This window comes from Toxotes jaculatrix, chromosome 24 (genome assembly GCF_017976425.1).
Source record: "Toxotes jaculatrix isolate fToxJac2 chromosome 24, fToxJac2.pri, whole genome shotgun sequence".
Classification (NCBI taxonomy): Eukaryota; Metazoa; Chordata; class Actinopteri; family Toxotidae; genus Toxotes; species Toxotes jaculatrix.
The window spans coordinates 7812136-7837956 of NC_054417.1; the positions used below are offsets into that span (position 1 = coordinate 7812136).

Below are 25821 nucleotides of genomic sequence, written 5' to 3' on the forward strand. Positions count from 1 at the left end.
GGCGAGTGCAGATGTGCAGTTGGTTATGAACTGGCTGTCCCATAAACAGCTTTCCAGGACGGACTGTTGCTCAACATAATGTGACTTTCCTCTCAGCAGGTAGAAGGTGAGCAACACACACCACAGTCAAGGACTGGAAACATTACTCAGCCGTGCATTTCACGAATCGTTAAGAGCATTACAGAGAAAGTTTTCTGGTTCAGGTTTGGTGAAATATTTCAGTAAATTGTTTTATTAGATGCCAACTACATTGAGTTTAGCAGCTAATTGGCCTTATTTTCTGTTTCATACCTGACTAGTACAATAACTAAGCCACTATTGTACATTTATTTTTTTTATCTTACAGGCGTCTCCCAGTTAAGCTGGTCTGTCTTTGAGTTATCGTTTCCTTTACACTTAACTAAGCGCCATTCAGTACTTTCACATCATTTAGGAACTTGGGAAACCCCTGCGACCGCTGACCTCTGTGACCCTTTAATGCACAGATTGTACTTTTTGGTCAGCTCCTCTCATGAATCTGCGATGACAGGCCGCCCTCAGGAGATCGCCGTGTCGAAGTGTCTGCAGGGCCAAAACGCTTTCTCCCTTGTGAATGGCAATTTATGAGAACGCGGTCATACGTCTCACGGCTGCTGCTTCTTTCCCTTTGGGCTATTTTAGACTATGGGAACTAAAATATCAGCGATTTTTCCATTAATTTGACCCTTTCCTCTGATCTCACACACACTGTAACATAAATGAAGAAACATTATAAAGCTGTCACCAGTTAAACCACCTAGTTGGTCAGTAGTTGCTTGATTTAAAGACTTTTTCCAGCTTTACCAAATGGACACACTGGAAAGTGATCGTTCATTTGGACAGAAAACAAGTGCACACGTTCTCATCTCAAAGGCATTCATGGTGCTCGTGTTTGCACGTGCAAAAAGTCATGAATGAAAAACAAGAGTTCAAATCCTGCTTGCTTTCTCACTCCTGCACACCTGGTCAATCGCTGCATGAAGTGGAAAACTGTCAGACGTAGCCCCCCCCCCCCACCGCCTGCAGATGTACAGGGTGTTCCTATAGACTGGTAAAGCACTCTGGTTAGTTTGCCATTCAAATTTTTTGCTCTTCAACACTAAAAAAAACTGTTTAAAAGATTTCCTTTCCAAAGAACTTGTGATTTGCTGATCATTTCTGGGCTTCAAACAGACTCTGACTCTGTGGAACTCGTGCTGCCTTCAGGTGCATCTCATCAGCTCCTTCCTCTGACTCAGAAATGCAACCTTTTATGCAGATATCTTAGATCCTTTTGGAGGAAATAATAAACAACTAAACCAAACAACAACAACATATTTGGCACAATTTCTCACTCATTTAATCTATGCATTGAATTATTGTGTTTTCAGCTGCACTTGAAGGCAGAGTGTGTCTGGTTTCTCTCTTAAAAGTATGTCCACTTACCTTCAGACTCTAAATCTTAATTTCCTGTCTCTCTCATCTTGCAGAGGAGAATGGTGTCTCCTTGCTCCAGCTCATTGGAGACCCTACACCTAGTGAGATCACCAGGGGCTACGGTCCGAGGGGTGAGGCCACCTACGTATTCACCTCTGCGGCGGTGTCGGGCCAGCCGGCTCTGACCCACGTCCCCAACCCTTTCTACCGCCACTTCTCCCTCCTCTTCCACCTCAAGCCCTCCACTCCCGACGCCTCCGTCCTCTTCTCCATCACTGACGGGAACCAGAGGTTCATGTACGTTGGTGTCAAGCTCAGTGCAGTGAAGTTTGGCCGTCAGAAGGTGCAGTTCTTCTACACCGAGCCGGACTCTGAGGCTTCGTACGAGGCAGCCAGCTTTGACGTGCCGAGCCTGGTGGACACCTGGAGTCGCTTCTCTCTGTCTGTCTTTGAGGAGCAGGTGACTTTCTACCAGGGCTGCGACTCTGAGCCACAGGTGGTGAAGTTTGAGCGTTCCCCGGACCCCATGGAGCTTGACGCGGGAGCTGGGATCTTTGTGGCTCAGGGAGGAGGAGCTGACACTGACAAGTTCCAGGTAACGTCTGAATTAAAAGTAAATGTAAAAATAAAGCGTTGAACCCCTTAAACTGAACACTTTTGTGTGTTATTATGCCAGCAGAGGAAGTATCATGACTAAACAACTGTGGCTGAACCCGCAATTAGATCCACCTGCTAAAAAGAAATGTTTTTTTATTATAAAAACCCCTAAAATAATAATTTTTCTGAAATGAAATATAGCTGCAAAAGTATTTTTGCACAAGTGCTACAATCTACAAGTGCAGAAATACATTTCTGCTGTGTGACTTAACATACACTGTACATGCATTGATCCCTTTTGCAAAAATGCCTTTTAAGACACTAGAGTTTGGAATGAAAGTCCATTTTCTAACCATAAACTCCAGAGTACCAACAGAGGAAATGCTCAAGTGCTGAAGAGATGATTGCTCATCACAAAATGAATGAAAAACAGCAATGAATCCTCCTCCAAATGTCACCCACGGGACCTGGAGAGTAATACACTGTGTGCTAAAAGAGCAGGTGTGTGAGTGCGTGAGTGAGTATTTGTGTGTGGAAGTCTGAGCTGTTCGTGGGGTCAGATCCCTCTTTAATATTTCCCTGTGGCACCTCATGGCAGGTTTGTGTCTGGGTCACTGGCAACAGGAAGGGCAGGCTTAACCCTCCTCTTCCTTGTAAATGTATTACTTGACTTCTTTCACCTTTGACCTCTGACCTCTTAGCTTGCACCCAGTCAGTGACCCAGGTGAACACATGTGACGGTCACATGGCTTTTGAAGTGGAAAGTGGAGAAGAAATGGATGTAATTTATGTGAAAATTTGAAACTCTAAATTTGTTTAAAGACGTCTTAAATCATGTCCCATGTTTAGCTGCATCCTTGGACGTTTTCTGCCTAATTCATCCAAAAAAAAGTGTTTTTAAAGGGCACAAACTGGTCTCTGTTGTAATATTTTCACTTGTCAAGCGTTGTAAAGTCCACCTGGACTCCAAGCTGTCTGTATCATGTTTAAGAGCCAAAATACATGCTGTTGCATATGATTTAAGATCATCCAAAGACAGAGTGGCAAAGGCAGCTGACACAATATTTCATTTCTCTCACATTTTCCATGTCTCTGGAAGTTTCAGAGGAAGCTAAATTCCTGCCTGACAAATAATGAATCTTGTCATCACGGTGAGATAAAATGCTTTGTGTGTGCTGTGTGTGCGTTTTCAGGGGGAGATCGCAGAGCTGAAAGTAGTGGGAAACCCTCGGGCGGCTGAGCGTCTGTGTGACGACGAGGACGACTCTGATGCTGTGAGTGTTCATGTTTGAATATTTTAGTCAAAGTGTCACAATAGGTTTGTGTAACATCTTTTTCTGGTTGTGTCTCAGGCCTCTGGTGACTTTGGCAGTGGTGAAGGCGAGAGGAGACTGACGGGACAAACTGTGAGTGTCCGTTTGTTTCCTCATTTGTACACAGCCAACTGCTTTTTGGGACTTTTCAAATTAAAAATCTGCTCAGTATAACCCTATCCAGACATTAGATGTGAGTCAGCTCACAGCAGCTTTGAAGTTGTTTTGTTGATCTTATTTTCTCCACTGACTTTGCACATAAAGCACATCAGATCAAAAGAATAAAACTGGACTGCAACACTGAATAAATATAATATTAATACTATTAGCAACTTCTCTGCAAAAAATACTTTTTGGATTCTTCCAAAATTTATGTCAAGTCCAAGTTACAGCTGCTCTGCTCTGTTGTATTCTGTTTCCAGGTCACCCCCGCACCGTCCCGTCCAGTACCTGAACCCCCGCTGATATCCTCACAAGGAGAAAAGCTCAAGGAAACAGGTAAAATAACTTACATGTGCAAATCCTCAGCGTGTGCCTGCAAAGGTGCTCCTCACACTAAACACACTGTGGACAATGTGATGTAGGTTTTTAATCATGCAGCAGCTGCAGCCAAAGAAACGTCGTTAGAATCTCTTTGCTTTTATCCAGAAATATGTGCATAGAGGTTCTTGTCTGGACCTGAGAGTGTGATAAGTTTTGCTGCAGGGTTTCAGTCTGTAACAGGAAAGTAACTGGAAACTCTTTAGCTCCCTCAGGTGGAAGATTAAAGTAGAGCAGTTTTGGTTTTGTACTGTTACTGAGCATTGAAAAAATGGCTCACAAACTGATAGTGAAATGTATAATAAACATATTAGATAGTCCCATGTAGTCTTTCTTCTTTCGTCACCTCTTCATAAAAATTCAGACAGAAACGAGGCTCTACATTCCCCCGCTCTGCAAGCCAGCACTTGCAGGCCTCGTGCAGCCGCTGAGCAGCAGGTAAAGTTGTGTTTGTGTTGACTTCAGACATCAGGTATAAGCAGCCGTCGGTGGACTACAGCCGGTCTGGATCACCAGGCCCACGAGGTGGGTCACAGGGGGCATTTAGTGCAGATTAAGATTAGGATGATGTCCTAATCAACATGTGGCCATCCTATCACAGCATAGAATGAGCGCGCTGACTCCTGCGGCTGATCTCTCTTTATGTTGAGGTGGCTGTGAGCTGTGAGCATGTTGGTGGAGGTTTGTTGACGTCCTGTTGCTCATTCTATGCTGTGTCCACCTAAGTTGTATCTGTGGGACACACACAGAGTGACTGGAGAGGACCCAGTTACAAGGGAGAGTTATGAATAATGCAACAGCGCCCTCAGCAGAGCAGATGGTCACACTGCTCCTGCTGACCAAAATGATCAAACCTTCACTTCAGATCTGATAAGAAAACCATCTGTTCTTTAATACTCTCTCTTTCTAATTCTAATCATCACTCTTTGACCTTTTATTCCTTCTCATAAAAAGATCTTTTGCATTTTCAGTTTCAGTTTGGTGAAGGTGGTGGAACTGATGGTGATTTTGCTGATCATCACTGGATCAGTGTGACCTGATCTATGTACAATCAGAACAATAAATGGTTTTAGTTTAGTTCATGTTGCCTCACCTGATCGGTGCTGATTACTATCCTCTGTGGTTTACTGAAGCTTGGCTCAGCATGAAGTAAGGTGCTTTAAAGTGAAGTTCCTAACTTGCTAACACATTTCATGTGGGTCCTCCTTCAGGTCCTGGTGGTGCTAAAGGTGAGAAAGGTGACAGAGGAGAGAAAGGCACAAAGGGGGACAGAGGCCCCGCAGGGCCGAAGGGAGATTCAGGGTCCACCTCTGGCTTTGGTGTGTCCTCTCAGGGTGGGGAACGAGGACAGAAGGTAAATGGGTCTGTGTGTGTGTTATTCAGCTACACAACACAGATAAGTGACCTATGACTGGCACAGTAATTTGTCTTTTTGTATTTTTTTCAGGGTGAGAAAGGTTCAAAGGTACGTTCACTAAGAATCCAGAATTGTAATTTTAAACTAATTTATCCGAGCTATAAAATTAGAGACAGTTTTCAAGACTCAATATATAAATGATTTTTTCCCTATGTTTTTCCCTCCTCATCAGGGCAGCTCTGGCTTTGGGTACCCTGGCAATAAAGGAGAACGAGGAGCTTCAGGGCCGCCCGGGCCCCCCGGTCCTCCTGGCCCTGCAGCTGAAGTGGTCCGACTCGGGGATGGCTCTGTTGTACAGCAAGTGGCTGGACCCCCTGGACCTCCCGGACCGGCTGGGTTGGATGGTGCTGCAGGACCTCCAGGAACTGATGGGGAGCCTGTGAGTCACTTTGCTCACACATGTTGAATGTTTTTGGTTTTATTTTTAGATCCTTGTTCCTCACTGAGTGTTGATTGCCTTTCAGGGTGACCCAGGAGAGGATGGAAAAACTGTAAGTTGCTTAGTTTTTATTCAAAAAGTTGAAATAATTTTATAAAAAACTGAATCAGTCATGTGCTTTTCTGGATAATTTGAAAAACTCCTGTTTTCAGGGTCCTCCTGGGCCACGAGGTTCCCCAGGAAGTCCAGGAACACCTGGTGCCAAAGGCCAAAAGGTGTAGTACAGAGTAGATAATGATGCAGTATTATATCATATCACAAGGCTTTATTTGGCCTGATAATGTGTGGCCTGAATCTTTGCAGGGTGAGCTTGGAGAGGGTCAACCAGGACCCAGAGGCCCCCCAGGTCCACCAGGACCTCCTGGACCTGGCACTGGTGATCGCCCAGTATGTCCACACTTGCTTTTCTTTCAGTATTTAAGTTTTCAAGACATATTTGTCACTGTATTATATTGAATTATCTTTTGACAGACGTTTGTTGACATGGAGGGTTCAGGATTCCCAGACCTGGACAAAATCCGGGTATGCTGATTGTCAGTAAAATTTAACTGGGATTTAATTTGAAAAGTTGAGCTCCTACACAATGCAGCCATTTTATGATTTGATATCCAGGGTGCCCGCGGTCCTCCTGGTCCCCCAGGTCCTCCTGGTCCTCCTGGGATCCCTGGTACTTCAGTGGCACTGGGAACCAGTGGTCCTATAGCCTTTGGACCTCCTGGACCACCTGGACTAGACGGAGTTCCTGGTCTACCAGTGAGTATTTTCACTTTGTTTGACTGTGACTCAGTTTTGTGTGGTGTATGATTTTTGGTGTATGATGTAGAACCAAAACATTTAGTTGATTAATCAATTAGTTGCTCAACCAAAAATGTATTTGATTTTTCTGATAAATAGAAAAATCATCCGATTAATCAATAATCAGAGTAATTGTTTAGAATATTTAGAATATTCGTTATTATTTTTTTCAGGATTGTGATGAGTAAATAAAAACTGATTGTTATCCTGTCTGCTGTTTCAGGGCCCTCCTGGTCCTCCTGGTGCACCTGGTCAACCTGGACTCAGAGGAGAGAAGGTGAGAATGCACAGATGGACATGGAAATCCATTTAATTGTTGTTGAGATGTTTGCTAACAAGGCTAATACTCATGTCTAATGTCCTCTTCATTGTTTTTTTCCTGTTATCTGTTTTTGCTCCAGGGTGACTGTGGTGAGCTCGGGCTTCCAGGAGCAGCTGGTGAAAAGGTGAGTTATATCTGAACTTTTATTTGTGGCTTGTCTTTAAAGACATGAATGTGTTGAATCAAGGACAAATTTGTGGCGGGTGCATCCAGATAGATTCTCTCCTCCATTGTTTGTCGCCTTCCTCTAGCAAGATACACAAGGCACCGGCTTTTTCCCCGGCCTGTTCTCTTACTTTACTCCATCCTCTACGGTGTGTAATGGGTCGCAGGTACTGGGGGGTCTCCGCTTTGGTGATTTCCTTTCCTTTTTCCAAGTTTTTATCAGTTTTCATTTCACATTTTAACATGTTTTTTCCACCAAATGATTCCAGTTTCTGACATTTTAACACACGTCCTTTAACAGTTATGTTTTCCTAACCTTACAGTGGCATGAGGACAAAGACTTTTCCTGTCCATATGACATCTTATTTTATCTAATAATATTTAGAGATCGCTTCACTCAGCTTAACCTCTGGTTTTCTAGCTCTGCATGTGTCTCTTGCACACCACCTTTTTCAGCATCATCCTTTTTTCCCCTCACATCTGATTCTGCTGCGGCTGCACTGAAGCTATTTCTTTTACACAGGTATCTCTCACTAAGCCAAAACATCCACATTTTTTCCCTGCCCACTTCAGGGTTCTCAGGGTGATCCAGGACAGACAGGTCAACCAGGGCAGACTGGGCTTGCGGGGCTTCCAGGTCCCATGGGACCAGTTGGTCCTCCAGGACCCCCTGGACCACCGGGGCCACCTTACCGCATTGGCTACGTGAGTAGAAGCTTCTTCAAAATCTGGATCATTAGGTGAAAATGCAGCTGTTGGTTGTTTTCCAATATTTAAATAATAAGAAAATAAATTATAAGAAAAAAAACTATAAGAAGTATCAACAAAATGTAAAGTTTATGGTGAAAAGACGACTAATTTTCTCCTTACAGGGTGACCAGGATGGATATGAGGTGATCAATGGCTTACCTGGCCCACCTGGACCACAGGTACCCATCAACCCCTACATGACATTCCTGTCCTTTTCTTCACAGTGCATGTTACTATCTCATGTTATCCTGTGTCATGTCTTCCAGGGTCCACCTGGTATTGCAGGTCTACCAGTAAGTACTACAAAGAGTTTGTATGGCTTTGTGTTGTTTGAATGCAGTTGTTAGTGTCAAAGTCGTTCTTCTGGAGTCCATAAAAAAATCTACAAATCTGTTGGGATAATCGCTCAAAATGTTAGTATAGAACAGTGCTGTTGAAGTTTCATTAGTAATGTATTAATTATGAATTCTAGGGTAAGCCAGGTTTGCCAGGCATCCATGGAGACAAAGGAGCAGAGGGACCAAGAGGAGCACCTGGGCTCTCAGGCGTGGACGGGTTCCCTGGACAGCCCGTATGTAGCTGGATAAACTGGGCTTTGTTGCTCATTTGCTTCATAAATACCAAATAATATGCAAACAGTACAACACTACAGTTTTAAGACCAGACTGTTTATTTTCATGGCAATAATAATCTCTTGTGTTCAATGTTTAGGGCCAAAAGGGAGAAAGAGGAGCGAAAGGAGAGGTGGTGAGTTTCATGGAAAAGAAAAACAAAACATAAAGATTATATGTCTTGTAATATTCCAATATATTTATTTTTTTTTTTACGTCTCTAAATAATGTTTAATGCAACAGATGTACATGTATATATATTTATTATGTTAAAAACGCCTCATTATAATGCCACTACCACTTACTCTGACCTGAGAGCGAAAACATACTGTATAACAGCATCAACAGACACTGAGCATTATATTAAATTATAAATTCAAATTGAGTCTGATGGGAATGTCATTTGTTTTTTGGTATTTGGCTGTTAATAAACATATTCTCTCAGTCAGTGTGTGTTTTTAGCTCTTCTTAAGGATGATTTTGTGTCTCTTTGTGTTGCAGGGTCTACCAGGCCGAGATGGTGGACCACCTGGCCCCCCAGGCCCTCCCGGACCTCCGGGACAGATCATCTACCAGACAACACGTGACGTGAGTCACAGGCCCAGTCATTAACAAGGAGAGATGCTCTGATCCTTTAAAATATCTAAATACGTAAATCAAAATAACCCACACCTGACAGTTTGCCACTTGTTTGTTCATTCACTAAATCACTCATTCAAGCTCTGAGTTACTGTTTGAGTTACTCATGTTCACTAACCGTCACTAGCTTGCTTGATCGTTTGTTCACCTCTGTACTAATTGACCTAACTTTGTCTTGCTGTAGTATAACGACATAAATTGGAACGAAGGGTATCAGGTGAGTGGACATACCCTGCGGTCCTCGAACCGAACCTCACTATAAACCTTACTAAACTAAAATCTGAAGTTTTTAACATGAAAAGAACATTTTATCTTTTTTTTTTTTTTTTTTAATACCTTATTATTCTTTCTTCTTTAGAGAGGACCTGGTACTCCAGGTAAAGCAGGATTCCCAGTATGTATATTGCTATCACCATCAAACACTTAAGCATGAAAAAATCCAGTTAATGCAGAAAAATGCAAGTGAGTGATGTGTTGTGTTTTGATTTAGGGGCCCAGTGGACCAAAAGGAGATAAAGGAGATGCAGGTCCTCCAGGATATGCACCTAAGGTGGGATAATGCACCTTTAAATAAATTATTAATTAATAGATGTGCCAACTTTGTTTTCCTTTTATCTTATCAGCCGTTTTTCAGTAAACTTTTGTGTTAAAATGTTGTTTTTGTTCAGGGAGAGAAAGGAGAGCCTGGCATCATCATGGGGCCTGATGGGAGACCTATGTATCTGGGTGGCCTGGCAGGACGGCCGGTAAAAACCTGTTTTGTGTTTATGAAGTACCAGATGACCGTTTATTAGGATTTATTCACCATTTTTTGCATCACACCTCAAATTATATGACATCCAACACGATTTCATTGCCTAAAATGTTAGTGTTTACAGTTTCTATTTGTTCACAGGGTGATATGGGACCCCCTGGCCCTGTGGGACCTCCTGTGCGTACCACTTTATTATTATTACATAACCTAACAATATCCCATCAGTATAATAAAACCGTATGACCTTTTATTTATTTATTTTTCTCCAGGGTTTGAATGGTCTTGCAGGCCAGAAGGGAGAGATTGGGCTTCCAGGCCGACCGGTAAGTAGGTTACTTGCAAATGTCAAACTACATTTTTATGTCAAGTCAGTTTAAAATGGTACAAACAAGTCCACACAAGGAAGTCAAGACCTTTTTGTATTATACTCTGTTAATATTTTATGTTGAAGAACTTGATGAATATGATTGTGAATGCGGTGTGTGTTTTGCTGTAGGGTCGGCCGGGACTGAACGGCGTCAAAGGAGAGAAGGGAGATTCAGGCAGTGGATCTGGATATGGATACCCTGTGAGTATCACAGATTTTGGCTTATTTTTCCTTTCGGGGGAAGTCATCAAAACCTAAACACGCATATACACACAGTGATCAATATTCATTGTGTCCCAGGGTCCTCCAGGTCCACCCGGTCCACCAGGACCCCCTGGACCTCCTGCTCCCATCGATAGACTCAGAGTGAGTCGAGATATGAAATATTTATCATGGTGTTGTAACAGTTGCGTGTCCTGTTAAATTAGAAAGAAAGGACAAGGTGGAATAGAAATGGGATAAAAATAATTGATTGATGCTTCATACAAAGTTACTCACAGTTATTATGGACGTGACCTTTGTGTTTTCTTTTCAGGGATTTGAGGATTATGCCAGATATTACCCCGGTGAGATGCACTTCACATTATGAATGTTGTCTGAAAATACACTTACTCACTTTCCTACCATTAGTTGGATGAGAAGACTGATTCAGGACACAGACACGAGAGTGGCATCAAACTTATCATCTAACCCTCAGGAAGAACGCAAGCTACACCTGTAAAGGTAAAACTGCTCATGTTTGATTTAATACAAAGTTGTTTTTCCCTTCGTTTATAGCTGTCAAAGGAGAGAAAGGGGACCGTGGACCACCAGGGACCATCCAAATTACAGGTAGCTCCACGTTATCTGTGCACATAAATGCTTAAAAAGCTCAGAGGAAATGTTTTATATTTTCAGCATTTAGTCGATTTTAAAGCAAGGCATTTTTTTTCTGATCCAGGTGTCGGCTCAGCCTATGACTTTTACACTTTAAAGGTAATCCTCCTAAACTTTATAGACTTTCAAATCCTAGTTTATAGTTCAGTTATTTATATCATTAAGACTTTTGTTTGTCTTTCTTGACGTTTATGTGTCCAGAATGAGTTGAAAGGTGAAGTGGGCAGTCCTGGATTGAAAGGAGAGAAAGGAGAACCAGGAGGAGGGTATTATGACCCCCGCTACGGAGGGAGTGGAGCCCCAGGCGTGCCTGGACCTCCGGTAAGATCACAGTGTCATAAATATAATGCAACTTCAGGATTTATCAGCTCCATCTTAAAATATGTTATTCTACATAAAGAAAATCACACTCTGTCCTCTTTTGTATCCTTGTTGCATCAGGGACCTAAAGGTGACTCCATCATTGGCCCACCAGGCCCTCAGGGGCCACCTGGTCCACCAGGAAGAGGCTATGATGGGCAGCCTGGACCACCGGGGCCACCTGGACCTCCTGGACCCTCTCTGCCTGGAGCTTACAGAGGCACACAGAGTGAGTTGTAATCATTAACGCACACAAATATTCAAGATTAAGTCTGAATTTAGTCTTGTTTGAGCTCATATCACTGTCTTTGAATGACAGCTATCAGCATTCCTGGGCCACCGGGACCACCGGGAGCACCTGGACTACCTGGACTCTCCTCTGGGGTGAGAAAACCTTTGACACATCTAAAAGAGCTGTATTTGCAGCTCCAAGACAAAAACCACCAAAGCAAAGACACTGTAAAAAGTCTAGATAGTTTAGTCCCACCCTGAGACTCCAGGAGGACTCTGGGCCAAGGTCTTAATACACCTCTCCTGGACTTTGGTTAATGACTCATGACTTCTTGTCCAGTTAGATAAACAACAAGTAATTGTGAATTAATCATTAATCTCAGGAAACAGACAACTCATTACAACAGTTCCGCTGTGAAGCCAGGGTTTTGCATCAAACGTCCCGATGGACAGATTTCCCGTCAAACAGCTTTTGGGTTGCCAGATTAGTGTTTGTCCTCAGCAGGACACTGCATCCATTTAGTGTGCGTTTAACTGTTTGATATATCAGATAGAACATACCATCCAGTGGAGCCTTTGACCTCTGACCTTCTCAACTGAAATCGATTTATCAACAGCTGCAGACTTTATGATTATTATAAAATGTTAAAATAAATTATTTATCAACATTAATAATTTCAGATCACTTACTAACCTTTGGAGTGTTCTTATTAGACCATGAGGAACCATCCATTACTTTACTCAAAAACAGAATCTATCCAATAGTAGATGGACCAAAACGCCACTAGCATGGTTAACAGCAAAATCAGAAAGGCATCGATCCTTGTGTTTTTGTGTTTGTAGGTAACAGTGCTGAGGTCTTATGATACCATGACAGCCACGGCTAGAAGACAACCTGAGGGCTCTCTGGTGTACATTATAGACCAAACAGATCTCTACTTACGGGTCCGAGATGGAGTTCGACAAGTCCAGGTAAATATTTTTAACTTTATTATGAACATTAATCAGCCAGAATGACACAGAAATACTTGAATAGTTTGGTTTTCTATCTGTATTAATGCAGCTGTATCCCTTCTTTTTCAGCTCGGGGGATACATTGCTTTGCCCAGTGAGGATGTAAGTGTAATTTTTCCTTTTTTCTCTTCTCCTGCACATAGAACTCGTCCTGTTTTAATACCTGATCATGCACATCATTTGCAGGGTAATGAGGTTGCAGCTGTGGAGCCCCCACCGGTCGTCCCCTACTCCCCAGACCAACGCTCCAACACTGACTCCCGAAGCCCACCTGACAGCGGGTCACAACCTAACGTGCATCATACAACACGCAACCCTGATCCCAGATATCCAACTCACCCTGACCCCCGGTATCACCCTGATCCCCGATATCACCCTGATCCCCGATATCACCCTGATCCACGATATCAGCCGGATCCGCGGTACCCGGCACCGACAGATCCGAGGTTTCCAAGTTACGCAGACCGAATAAACCAACCAGATGATAGGTATTATGTCCATACCACCCAGGAACGCCCCGCGTACCCGGATACTCCCTATGCAGTCACCCCTCAGCGAAGACCACCTCGTCCTGTGCCCCAGACTCCAGTCCACCATCACACTTCAGGCCCAGGGGTATGAGAGGCCACTTTTAAACTTTCATACTCACATCTAAAGCTGAACTTGGTTTCTTCACAGAAGTGCATCATGTTACCAGGTATGTTGGTGTTTCCACAGCTCCACCTGATTGCCCTGAACAGCCCTCAGACCGGCTCCATGCGGGGCATCCGCGGTGCAGACTTCCTGTGCTTCACCCAGGCTCAGGCCATCGGGATGAAGGGAACTTTCCGAGCCTTCCTGTCGTCCAGACTCCAGGATCTCCACAGCATCGTCCGCAAGGCAGACAGAGACCGTGTGCCAATAGTCAACCTGAAGGTACTTAACATAAGGTTTTCAACCATTTAAAGGCATCGTTTAACATTTTAACAAACACTGAGTATTCCATTTTAAATGAAGGAAAATAACTTAATCACACAACAAATTGTCACTTGTGGTTTGTCAGGATGAGGTTCTGTTTGACAGCTGGGATGCCATCTTCAATAATGGCAGAATGAAGGACAATGTACCGATTTATTCCTTCGATGGCAAGAATGTTCTCAGTGACAGCACGTGGTGAGCAAAAATCCTGGATGTACAGATGAACAATATTCATATATACACTTTCATTCCAGGACATGTTGCAAAACTTTTTGCTTACTGTTCTGAAAACAAAGCAGCAAAAATTACACAATAAAAATATTGGAAAAGTCACAAAAACATCATCTTTACATTCTACCTTTTCTCTGTCATCCCAGGCCGGAGAAGATGACGTGGCACGGGTCGACCAGCACCGGTCAGCAGCACGTCGACAGCTACTGCGAGGCATGGCGCGTCGGCGACCGGGCGCTGAGTGGCATGGCGTCGTCGCTGCAGAGCGGCAGTCTGCTCCAGCAGAGCTCCAGCAGCTGCTCCAGCTCTTACGTCGTGCTCTGCATCGAGAACAGCTACATTGGCCAGACTAAGAGATAGACACACACATAAACACACACACAACACTGGACAAAAAGGAAATCCGAAAGCGGTCAGCCAAGCTTTTGTCCACACACACTCTTTTCTATCTTTGCACCGTATGTGGTGCTTTGTAAATACATTTTTTGTTTCTAATTGATAAATTAGTTTGTGTTTGTTAGCCCTTCTTATGTGGTGCTATACAGGATTATCCCACATGTTGAACCTAAACTAAGCTCAGGTGACATACAGTAACACACCCTCTGGCAGCCATATTATTAGTCTAAACCTTTTAAGGCAACAGTGTCCTTAAAAGCCGACTGTGTTTCCAAAGGTGCAGCTTTGTTGGCCTTTCTTTGGTGTTTGTGACTTGTCAGCTACGATGTTGATAGAAATATTGAAATTACCATGCTTGGTGTCAGCAAAGCCAAGGTTTTATTTGCCTAGGTCATTTTTTTTGTCTCTGCTTTTCACAGTATTGAAAATTCAATTTATAGAATTTAACAGTTTATTTTCTATCTACAGAACACAGACTGATCCAATGTTTTCATAAGGACTATTTCTTTGGTAGAAAGCTGTTAACACTGTGGTGAATGGATTGTCCAAAGTAACAAGGCCTTTTACGTATTATCATTACATTTGAGTCAGTGCCTGAGTGCCTGAAAATCAGTGTTAATAACCATTTAAACAAGGTTTCCTGTGATTTAAATGTCATACTTCCTTTTTATATACAGTGTTTGGCAGAGCTGGAGTGAAAAGTGGAGTGATTGAAATACTTTTGTTTAGCTTCTTTTCCTTTCCACTGATGTTGACGCTGTAACCCACAGCGCTTGAGTAACGGCCTCTTAATTTTGCGACTGCCTTACATGAGAAGATATTTTCAGGTCGTATTTTTAGCAATAACAAAGGGATATTTATTTTTTATAAACTATGCTTTGTCTAGTTTAGCTCTAATGTGTGATGTGAATGCTTTCACAGACAATAATAACATTTCCAAATATATCCAGAAAATGCAAAGCCTACACAAAGAAATTTAATATGTGTTGTAATCCTTAAAGAAATTTAGGGATGAGTTTCCCTCTGACATAAAGTCCGTGCACATAGTGAGCTAATAAAATGTCTGTACAGGTATCTGGAAAAGATTCAGCCATAAATGTTTTGTGCACTGTTGCTTGTTAATTGTTTTGCTTTTTATTTGAGAGCAGTACAGTAAATGCACTGCAGCTCACTGGCGTCTCCGGCGGAGAGGACACAGACACTGGGGTGAAACCTAAGTGTCATTCATCAGTTTCATGTACTAACAGAGCCGTAACTAATGCAGTAAGTTGTGTATTACTCCTGCAGATTGTAATCTGTCTCCTTTGTTATGTGAGCAACATTTCTGAAATGCTGCATCTTACTGAATAAATGTGTGGAAATTGTGAGTTCCGGTCTCGGGTGATGGTGTGGTGCTTGTCTTAAACTGATCTGTCATTCCACATCAAGATTAGCAAAACCAAGTTAAACATATCTACAAGGTGCTATTTGCTGCAATGATGGGCAATTACAGTATTAACACAAAATCTCAGAAAAGGGGTTTGGACAAAAGATGTTTTGACAGTTCTCTGTGTGTTTTTGTCCCTCTGTGTGGGACACGTTCCTACAGAAGTGTTTTCCTGAGTGAGTAAGTTGTAATAGTCTGTTGCTGGAGTGTTTCATTTAGCTTCTTTATCTGCCAAGATCCAGATAAGGAGCAGTGACTCAAAAACACATGTCCCTGTGTGAGACAGCAGCCCTGGTAATGTCATGTGACTCAGAAACAACAATTGTCTTCCAGGAACATAAGTGTTTTCCCTGCAGGATGCATTTAGAGCCACCACAAGAGCTACATCAATATTCTGAGCCTTTCTGCTGTTAAAAACACTCGTAGTGCAACAAGGCAAAAGTTCAAATCAATGTATTTTGTAACTCCTATTTTTATTCTTTGTCTTACTTAAGCATGTTCAGTTCCATAATTCGGAGGCAGGAAACAGGAAGTATAATTGCCATGGAGACAGTTACTCTGGTTACAGCAGATATGTTTCTACATTTTTACAAATTAGCACCATTAAAAGTACACTGAATTATCTATTAGCAGTTCCAGTTGATGTTGAACACATGGATATACATATATATACCAAATTAACTTTCAGTTAATTACTCATCAGACGCTTCAGCTGTAGGATTCACAGTAAGTGTAAGTGCATCTTATTTTCAGCTGGAGGGCAGAGCCTGGAAATCTGCCTCTGTTCTGCAAAACCCTGCTGTGACCCAAATCCCACTTAACTTAAATGCACTTTGTGCTGATGTTACACTTGAGGAAAGGTCACCAGAGCCATGAGCAATCGTCTTCTGCAATGAGAAACAACAGAAATGCTCAAACTGTTCGATGAGTCATTGCAAATAATAGGAAGAAAGAGGCAGCAAGATGGAGAAGGTAATGAAAGAGGAAGCTCAGAGTGAGGAGTGCAGGATTGCTGAAAATAATTAGCTGTTTTCAAGAATTAAAAATACAGAAGAAACAACTCTGAAAGCAGAAAGCATCAGTGCTGTGTTGAAAAAATGTATTTTAGAAAAGAAGAGGGTTTTAACCACTTCTCTGTGCATGTATATTTTTTTAAATGGAAAATGAAGAAATCTGAAGGCACAGTGTTAATATGAGCACTGATGGCAGGTACAATTTGTGTCATACTGATTTGCAATAAGATCATTTGAACACTGTAATTCAGCTTTTGTCACTGGTCTCGTGTCTTATTGCTTTTTTTGTTCTCCTGTCACAGTGAAACTCTAAATGACACTTTCAGTTTCACCTTTCTGACTCACAGCTCCTCCTCCAAAACTTTTTTTTTCTGTTTGCCCTGAGTACAGCCTTCAGGCAGACCTTACCCTTCAGACTACCTACAAACACAGGGATCAACATGCTCTAACCAACACCCCCCCCCCCCCCCCCCCCCCCCCCCAAACTTCTATCTATATTTTTAATAGATGTGATTACTATTAGAGTAGTAAGACGCGTCAGTCTCGGGGTTAGACCAGGATACATCCTTATTGGATGCCTGCATTGTCAGCTCAGGGCGCCAGCCTGAATGAAATCACTCCAGATAAAGTTGAAACACCTGGGTGTGTCGCTGGAAACTGCGTTGAGTTTTCCGAAAAGGTCTGATAGCGTTGTTTGACAGACAGGCGGACTGACTCTAAGCTGAAGCTTCACTTCAGTTTGGCGCAGATGTTTTCACCATGGAAAAGGTACTGAAGCAGTCTCCTTTCTTTTTATTGTAATTAAAGTGTCCCGGTTACTGAGCACTGACAGTAAATTCTGCACTATTAATGCCATTAGCTGCCTGTGTGCTTTCATTCAGCATCTTTTGACGAACAAGTGTAATAATTGTTATTTTATTTTTAGGATATTATTACTCATGATTTAGTTTGTTGCCAAAACAGACGTGACCAAAGTGACCAAGCGTTTGTCTTGAGTCATCGTCTCTTGCTGCCAGACTTGTTAGAGCAGTTTAACTTTCAGTCTGACTGATGCAGTGTTTTTTGTTATGTTTGTGTAAAGGTGTGAGCTCTACTATGGATTTGCCTGAAGAGTTAGATGAGGGAATCCTCCCCTCAAAAATCTCTCCGTTTGATGAACATGACTGGACCAAAGCTGAGAGGTGAGCAGCAGTTGCATCATTTTGCCTACACATACCTGTATATGCAGTCCACCTCCCAGTATTTTACATATAGATCACATTCTAGGTAAAGGTAAAGGTAAAGGTCAGAACTCATCCCGTCCCTGATTCCCCTCTTTTAGGTGATTTAAAATTTTCAATTTTCCAACAGAACTTTATCCAGGACCTTGAGCTGTTAGTCTTAGTCTGACTTTCCCATCGTGAATCTTTCTTGAAAAAGTAAAAACTTTGTTGTGTTGAAGCCCAGAGCAGCAGCAGCAGGAGGAGGAGGAGAGACCAGTCTGCTCTGTACCCAGCTGTGTGTCCATGAAGAGTAACCACTCCCTGGAGATACCTCTTGCTTTTAAAAGACATCCTCCTGAAGCAGAGTAAGTCAGTGCATGATGTTAGCATTAACAAAGCAATTTATAGGGTGAAACTGCATTTCTTTGTCCATTATTTGCCTCTGTTAGGATCCAGGAGAAGAGACCCAGCTGTGTGTCTGTGAAGAGTGACCAGTCCATGGGTTGCATTGCAGAGTTAAAAGATGGACTCCACTCCGCTCGTCAGAGGTAAGCCTGAGATGATTTGAACCATTGTTTCACACAGTCTTTATTATGAAAAGTAAAAGCTGTGTTTGTGTTACGTTAAAGACCAGAGTCTCCTGCACCCAGCTGTGTGTCCATGATGGACAACCAGTCAATCGAGCCACCTCTTGCTTTTAAAAGACAGCACTCTTCTGAAAAAGAGTAAGTCAACATGTAACTATGTAATGTCTGCATTAACAAAGCAAAGAACAAGACATGTATTACTGATAACATTACAGGTCAAAGACTCCCCAAAGTGTCTTGAAGCACTTCTTTAACTCCTCATACTTCTCTTAAATGAATCTTTATAATCTGTCCTCTCTTTAATGTGAAGAATTTTTTAAGTGTGTTAAAAAAAATAGGAGTCACAAGATAAGTGGGAGGGCTCACGAGATAAATAACAGGAAAGGAAGGAAGAAGCCTGGTCACAGCCTGTTTGCAGACTGTGACAAGTGGTCCTGAACAGACATACCCCCCCCCCAAAAAAAAAGTTGGAAAACCAGCACTGTATCCACAGGAAGTAAAACAAGAAGTAAACCAGCATGAAAATGAATATCCTGTATACTGGTTCTCCTTCACAGACTACTACAGATGAGTTCAGGAGTTCACAGCGGTCAGTCTGCCCTGGAACATGAGACAGACATGGACTCCGTATTTATGGTGTGTACACATACAAGCACATTCAAAGCAGGCTTTCACTGTATGACAGATGGAGCATTTTCTTTGAGTTTACATTGAAAGTTTGTTTGTAAATCACTGTTTTCCAGCTACTGGAGGAAAACATCGTTAGCTTCATAAAGAAGGAGCTGAAGAGGATGCAGGGGGTTTTAAGTTCAGAGTGTTCGGATGACGAGGTGATGATGGGCGAGGAGGACGAGGATACGAGGAGCTGCAGAGGGGCGTTTCTGAAAATCGCACTTCTCTTCCTGAGGAGAATGAAGCACGAGGGACTGGCTGAGTCTCTGCAGAGCAGTAAGAAGTTTGTTACAGCTGTTACAGGGTGGAAAAGGGGAATAAGTGGGTGCAATGAAAGCTGATATTTGCATAACTGCAGTACATGTGCATTAATTCACAGAAACTTGACTACTGTTTGGAGGAGGCTTTTAGCAAATGGTTTTATATGCAGTTGACATTTGTGGTACAATCAGCTTTTGTTAATTTTTGCTCATGCAGAGTCTCCTGCCACGTGCCAGGGTAAACTCAAATCGAGTTTAAAGCAGAAGTTCCAGTGTTTGTTTGAGGGGATTGATAAAACAGGGAACCCAGTCCTTCTGAATGAGATCTACACGGAGCTCTACATCACCGAGGGAGGGAGTGGAGAGGTCAATGACGAACACGAAGTCCGACAGATTGAAACAGCATCCAGGAAACCAGCCAGACCAGAAACAACCATCAGATGTGAAGACATCTTCCAGACCGTGCCAGGGAAAGCTCGACCGTGCAGGACAGTGATGACAAAGGGGGTCGCCGGCATCGGGAAAACGGTCTTAACACAGAAGTTGACTCTGGACTGGGCTGAAGGCAAAGCCAACCAGGACATACAGTTCACATTTCCATTCACCTTCCGAGAGCTGAATTTGCTGAAAGGCAAGAAGTACAGCTTGGTGAAACTTGTTCATCACTTCTTTGGTGAGACCAAAGAAGCAGGACTCTGCAGGTTTGACAAGTTCCAGGTTCTGTTCATCTTTGATGGTCTGGATGAGTGTCGGCTTCCTCTGGATTTCCACGACGCTGAGATCCTGACTGATGTTACAGAGTCTGCCTCAGTGGATGTGCTGCTGACAAACCTCATCAGAGGGAAACTGCTTCCCTCCTCTCGCCTCTGGATAACCACACGACCTGCAGCAGCCAATCAGATCCCTCCTGAGTGCATTGACATGGTGACAGAGGTCAGAGGGTTCACTGACCCACAGAAGGAGGAGTACTTCAGGAAGAGGTTCAGGGATGAGGAGCAGGCCAGCAGGATCATCTCCCACATCAAGACTTCACGAAGCCTCCACATCATGTGCCACATCCCGGTCTTCTGCTGGATCACCGCTACAGTTCTGGAGGATGTGTTGAAAACCAGAGAGGGAGGGGGGCTGCCCAAGACCCTGACTGAGATGTACATCCACTTCTTGGTGGTTCAAGCCAAATTGTGGAGCGTGAAGTATTACGTAGGAGCTGATCCACACTGGAATCCAGGGAGCAGAGAGATGGTTTTGTCTCTGGGAAAACTGGCTTTTGAGCAGCTGCAGAAAGGAAACCTGATCTTCTACGAATCAGACCTGACAGAGTGCGGCATCGATATCACAGCAGCCTCAGTGTACTCAGGAGTATTCACACAGATCTTTAAAGAGGAGAGAGGGTTTTACGAGGAGAGGGTCTACTGTTTTGTTCATCTGAGCATTCAGGAGTTTCTGGCTGCCCTTTATGTCTTCCTGACTTTCATTAACTCTGGCGTCAATCAGCTGTCTCAACCAAAAACCTGGTGGTCTAATCTGATAAGAGACAAATCTAAACTGTCATATCTCTTCCAAAGTGCTGTGGACAAGGCTTTACAGAGTCCAAATGGGCACCTGGATTTGTTCCTTCGCTTCCTCCTGGGCCTTTCGTTACAGACAAATCAGACACTTCTAGGAGGGTTAATGACACAGACAGGATGCAGCTCGCACACCAATCGGGAAACAGTCGAGTACGTCAAGAGCGTGATCAGGAAAAATCTGTCCCCGGAGAGAAGCATCAATCTGTTTCACTGTCTGAATGAGCTGAATGATCGTTCTCTAGTGGAAGAGATCCAGCAGTACGTGAGTTCAGGAAGTCTCCTCGCCGCCAGCCTCTCTCCTGCTCAGTGGTCAGCCCTGGTCTTCATCTTGCTGTCTTCAGATAAAGAGCTGGATGTGTTTGACCTGAAGAAATACTCAGCTTCGGAGGAGGGTCTGCTGAAGCTGCTGCCAGTGGTCAAAGCTTCGAATAAGTCTCTGTAAGTACATGGAAAATCACCCAAATTTAATACATTAACCTGTTAATCCTGAAGAGCAAAGTAATAATAAGGATAGTATTTCTCAAATGATAATATTTGCAATGAACATGAATCTTTTGTGCAGGTGAGATATTATGTGTATTTAATTTAAATGTATTTAATTTATTTTTTTTTCTTGAGGCTGAGCGGTTGTAACCTGTCAGAAAAAAGCGGCGGGGGTCTGGCATCGGTTCTCAGCTCCCAGTCTTCCAGTCTGAGAGATCTCGATCTGACGAACAACAATCTGAAGGACTCAGGAGTCAAGCTGCTTAGTGCTGGATTAGAGGATCCACAGTGTAGGCTGGAAAAGCTGAGGTTAGATCATATAAAGTAAAATTTCTCATCTCTGTGTTGTGGTGTGTATCAGTCAAACCTCCTCCTTTGTTCGAATAGTGATTTGCTCTGAAAAGCTGAATCTGTAACATAATGAAAAATGTCTCTGTTTGTTTTTCCAGGCTGAACCAAAATAACCTGACTGAGAAATGCTGTCAGGAGTTCTCAGCAGTCCTCAGCACCAAGTCCTCTGGTCTGCGAGACCTAGACTTGAGTTATAATGACCTGCAGGACTCTGGAGTGAAGCTCCTCTGTGCTGGACTGGAAAGTCCATGCTGTGCTTTGGAAACACTCAGGTCAGGATAAATTATCAGTGGCATAACGTTCACATTTATTTTTAAAGAAATTGTTTTTTTTTTATATTCAACATGTGATTTGACCGTTTGAAATTCTTCTTCAGGCTGGTCGGCTGTAATCTGTCAGAGAGAAGTCGTGATGCTTTGGCTTCACGTCTCAGATCCTCTAGTCTGAGAGAGCTGGACCTGAGTAACAACGACCTGCAGGATTCAGGAGCGATGCTCTTCTCTGCTGAACAGGAGAATCAGCACTGCAGACTGGAAACTCTGAGGTAAGACCACATGTTGACACCCTTGTTTAATCCAAAATTATTTGTGCTCCTATGGTTCCTGCTTTGATCTCACAAAATGTTGTATTTTGATAAGGTTTGAATTCTTGTAAATTTAGGTTAAATAGGTTTAAAGACTGAGGAGTAACTGAATCCATACTTCTATCAACACTTGAAAGACAAAGATATATTTTTAATCATTTTATCAGGTTGATCCAAACCAGGCTCACAGAAAAATGCTGCCAGCACTTCTCATCATTTCTCAGCTCTGAGTCTTCACGTCTGAGAGACCTGGACCTGAGTAACAACGACCTGCAGGATTCAGGAGTGAAATTACTTTTTACTGGACTGGCAAGTCCACACTGCACGCTCCAAACTCTCAGGTGAGTCTCAGGACTCACGTGAGTCATATTCTGTCCATTGATAAAACACTTTTTATGTTTTTTATTATATAAATTCTTCTGGTTTCTATTGTATTTCTTCAATTCCACTAAGTAAGCAACTTATCAAACACCCTAAATATAATATAAAGGTTAATGTTTCTGTCTCTTTGTCAGATTAAATCAAACCAACCTCACAGAGAAATGCTGCCAGGAGATTTCATCAGTTCTCAGCTCGCAGTCCTCCCATCTGAGAGACCTGGACCTGAGTAACAATGACCTGCAGGATTCAGGAGTGGAGGTGCTGTCTGCCGGAATGCGAAGTCCACACTGCTCTCTGTCAAGTCTCAGGTCAGGATTTAGCAGATTGTGAAGTGTTACACTGCATTTTTTGGCCTGTTAATGAAATCAGTCACCCGTATCATTTCTTGATACGAGTGACTGACATTTCTTTTTCTTTGCTGCAGCAAATCACACTAAACTGAGATTTAATTCTGTACTCAAAGCTCCACTACCACTTCCACTTCTTTGCATATTTCTTAAATCACTGCTACTTTTAAAATCATTACCTAACACTTTCTAATAAATCAGACTAAAAATAAGCAAGCGTATTCACATTTCCATCAAAACCTTTAGTTAGATTTGTTCTCAGTTAAATGTTTTTATCCAGTGAGTAAGTTTACTGATTGAAATCCTTCAGGATGAGTGGCTGTAAGTTATCAGAAAGAAGCTGTGAAGCTCTGAACTTAGTTCTCAGCTCCCGGTCGTCTAATCTGAGAGAACTGGATCTTAAAAACAACGACCTGAAGGACTCAGGAGTGAAAGTGCTGTTTGCTGAACTGAGGAATCCACAATGTACACTGGAAACTCTAAGGTCAGATTTTATTTTAATAATTACACTAATCTGTCTTGTGTGTTTGTGGTTAGATAGAAGCTTTTTGCATCAATCAAAACCTTTTTTAGATTTTTTTTTTTGCTAAAATACTGTAATATTCTTGTAGAGTGTAAATGCTGAGCAGTGCATGTGTAAGATGAGATTCATCTCTTGATATTGTGTTTTTATTTATATAGTTTATAATTTAAAACATATTTTTGCATAGATGAGGGAGCTACACAATGATATGCACATTGCTTGTAGTTAATGTAGTTAATCCATTAGTGGAGTTATTCTCTGCAGGACAGTTAGGTGATGTATTAACAAAGCTTTTACTTTTATCCATGACTGAAAGTAGTTGTAATGCAGGAACTATCTGGTTACAGTTAACGCTAACACAAACCATGTTTGAGCTTTGAAACTTTTGTCCTGACTTTCTTAACCCTTTTTTTCTTTTCACTGCTAAAACACCACATACATAATGTTTTCCTTTTTTTTTTTAGGTTGGATCACACCAGGCTCACAGAGAAATGCTGTCAGAATGTCTCATCAGTTCTAAGCACCAAGTCGTCCAGGCTGAGAGACCTGGACCTGAGCAACAATGACCTGAAGGATTCAGGAGTGAAACTGCTCGCTGCTGGACTGAGGAGTCCAAACTGTAGACTGAAAACATTCAGGTAAGCAACAGTCTTTATTATCATTTACACCTGTGCTTTTCCTGCTATTACAAATCAGAATGTCCACTGTGATTCAGGTCTATAGAACCTGCAGGTTTTGCAGCTGCAGCCACACATCAGCCATCTTTGAAACCAGTGGGCTGAAACACGTAAAGAGAAAATTGTTTTAATCTGGGCTTATTTTATTTTTTACAAAACTCCTTATTTTGTGTTTGCGTAGGTTGTCCGGTTGTTTGATCACAGAGGAAGGCTGCATTTCTTTGGCCTCAGCTCTGAGCACAAACCCCTCCCACCTGAAAGAGCTGGACCTGAGCTACAATCATCTGGGAGAATCAGGAGTGAAGGTGCTTTCTGCTGGGCTGAAGGATCGAAGATGGAGCCTGGACTCTCTCAGGTATCAGGGGAAAAAGAGAAAGATATCATAAACGGTGTTTATGAAGGTTAATTGTCTCCATGCTGATATGACTTTGTTTCCTTTCTTCCAGTGTGGATCATAGTGGTGTTCAGTGGTTGAAATCTGGTCTGGCAAAGTGTAAGTGTGCAAACTGAATATTTAATCCATTAATGTGACATCAGTTCAGTCCAAACCTGCAGATCTGCTTCTACTCATGTTGTTTTCTCCCCATCAGATGTCTGTGAACTCACACTGGACCCAAACACAGCACACAAAAACGTCCTCCTGACCGAGAACAACAGAAAAGTGATGCTGGCGATAGAGAAGCAGCCGTATCCTGATCACCCTGACAGGTTCGACTGGTGCTACCAGCTGCTGTGCACAGCTGGCCTGGCTGGTCGCTGTTACTGGGAGGTGGACTGGGAAGAAGGGGTTGATATTGGAGTGACTTACAGAGGACTGAGACGGAGGGGAGCTCGTGATGGCAGTAGACTCGGGTGGAATGAAAAGTCATGGAGTTTGGAGTTGACTGATAAATGTTACTACGCCTGGCACAATAACATAAGGACAGCTCTTCTCACTAATCCCCACACTGCCTCTAACAGAGTCGGTGTGTTTCTGGACTGGCCTGCTGGCACGTTGTCCTTCTACAGCGTCTCATCTGGCTCACTAAATCACCTGTACACCTTCTACTGTGCATTCACTGAACCTCTCTTACCTGGATTCGGGTTCTTATCACTGGAGTCTTCAGTGTCCTTGTGTTAGAAACTGGATGGAGACTCACCTTCTTATTTATCTTATTTATTTAGGAAACACAACTTGGAATACCTTGATACAGCTCGAAGTGGAGACTCTCAGGACTCTCATCAACTCCAAGAAGAATTACCCTCACCTTACCTTTTAATACCTTTTTATTTTAATATCAGAGCCTGTGTTTAAGGTAATTATTAATATTTCATGGAGCTCAGACAGTAGGGATCATGTTCTTTTTCTTTTTTAATATTGTATATCTGCCAAACAAATCAGATTTTATAGCTGAACTACAAACTGGGTTTACAGCTTCCTGTGCTTTCTTATAATATAGAATAAATATTAAGGTTAACTCTAATCTCTTTTGATACCCTATGATTACCAATATCTTGAAACAAAGAGAGCTGCAAAAAGAGTTTAAAAATAAGGGATCAG

General features: G+C 42.6%; 2 protein-coding genes across 9 annotated transcripts in view; both read left to right on the top strand.

Moving 5' to 3' along the window:
- Positions 1–15575, top strand: part of LOC121178028 (collagen alpha-1(XVIII) chain-like) — a 33715-nt gene extending 18140 nt beyond the window's left edge. For 3 of the 8 annotated variants that reach the window (XM_041032518.1, XM_041032511.1, XM_041032516.1), the window contains exons 2-43: positions 1488–2029; positions 3225–3305; positions 3384–3437; positions 3767–3842; positions 4350–4409; positions 5096–5238; positions 5332–5349; positions 5474–5680; positions 5766–5792; positions 5893–5955; positions 6044–6127; positions 6212–6262; positions 6353–6493; positions 6759–6812; positions 6937–6981; positions 7109–7171; positions 7596–7727; positions 7895–7951; positions 8039–8065; positions 8245–8343; positions 8484–8519; positions 8885–8971; positions 9207–9239; positions 9381–9416; positions 9513–9572; positions 9691–9768; positions 9918–9953; positions 10046–10099; positions 10273–10344; positions 10444–10509; positions 10679–10709; positions 10921–10974; positions 11084–11118; positions 11221–11340; positions 11461–11608; positions 11699–11763; positions 12454–12582; positions 12694–12726; positions 12811–13239; positions 13342–13539; positions 13667–13776; positions 13959–15575. In XM_041032518.1, coding sequence (XP_040888452.1) covers positions 1488–2029; positions 3225–3305; positions 3384–3437; positions 3767–3842; positions 4350–4409; positions 5096–5238; positions 5332–5349; positions 5474–5680; positions 5766–5792; positions 5893–5955; positions 6044–6127; positions 6212–6262; positions 6353–6493; positions 6759–6812; positions 6937–6981; positions 7109–7171; positions 7596–7727; positions 7895–7951; positions 8039–8065; positions 8245–8343; positions 8484–8519; positions 8885–8971; positions 9207–9239; positions 9381–9416; positions 9513–9572; positions 9691–9768; positions 9918–9953; positions 10046–10099; positions 10273–10344; positions 10444–10509; positions 10679–10709; positions 10921–10974; positions 11084–11118; positions 11221–11340; positions 11461–11608; positions 11699–11763; positions 12454–12582; positions 12694–12726; positions 12811–13239; positions 13342–13539; positions 13667–13776; positions 13959–14172 — 4148 coding nt within the window. In that variant the 3' untranslated portion in view covers positions 14173–15575. The remainder of the gene's footprint in view (positions 1–1487; positions 2030–3224; positions 3306–3383; positions 3438–3766; positions 3843–4349; positions 4410–5095; positions 5239–5331; positions 5350–5473; positions 5681–5765; positions 5793–5892; positions 5956–6043; positions 6128–6211; positions 6263–6352; positions 6494–6758; positions 6813–6936; positions 6982–7108; positions 7172–7595; positions 7728–7894; positions 7952–8038; positions 8066–8244; positions 8344–8483; positions 8520–8884; positions 8972–9206; positions 9240–9380; positions 9417–9512; positions 9573–9690; positions 9769–9917; positions 9954–10045; positions 10100–10272; positions 10345–10443; positions 10510–10678; positions 10710–10920; positions 10975–11083; positions 11119–11220; positions 11341–11460; positions 11609–11698; positions 11764–12453; positions 12583–12693; positions 12727–12810; positions 13240–13341; positions 13540–13666; positions 13777–13958) is intronic. The other 5 variants (XM_041032512.1, XM_041032514.1, XM_041032513.1 and 2 more) reach the window with 5 other exon arrangements.
- Positions 15576–17134: 1559 nt separating this feature from the next.
- LOC121178030 (NACHT, LRR and PYD domains-containing protein 12-like) lies at positions 17135–25748 on the top strand. Its single transcript, XM_041032520.1, has 18 exons — positions 17135–17415; positions 17729–17828; positions 18089–18214; positions 18299–18397; positions 18479–18574; positions 18994–19072; positions 19180–19384; positions 19586–21374; positions 21555–21728; positions 21869–22042; positions 22147–22314; positions 22521–22694; positions 22869–23042; positions 23392–23565; positions 24069–24242; positions 24463–24636; positions 24728–24774; positions 24872–25748. Exons 2-18 carry the CDS (start codon positions 17743–17745, stop codon positions 25399–25401), a joined length of 4443 nt encoding a protein of 1480 aa, XP_040888454.1. The 5' UTR covers positions 17135–17415; positions 17729–17742; the 3' UTR covers positions 25402–25748.
- Positions 25749–25821: the final 73 nt, after the last annotated feature.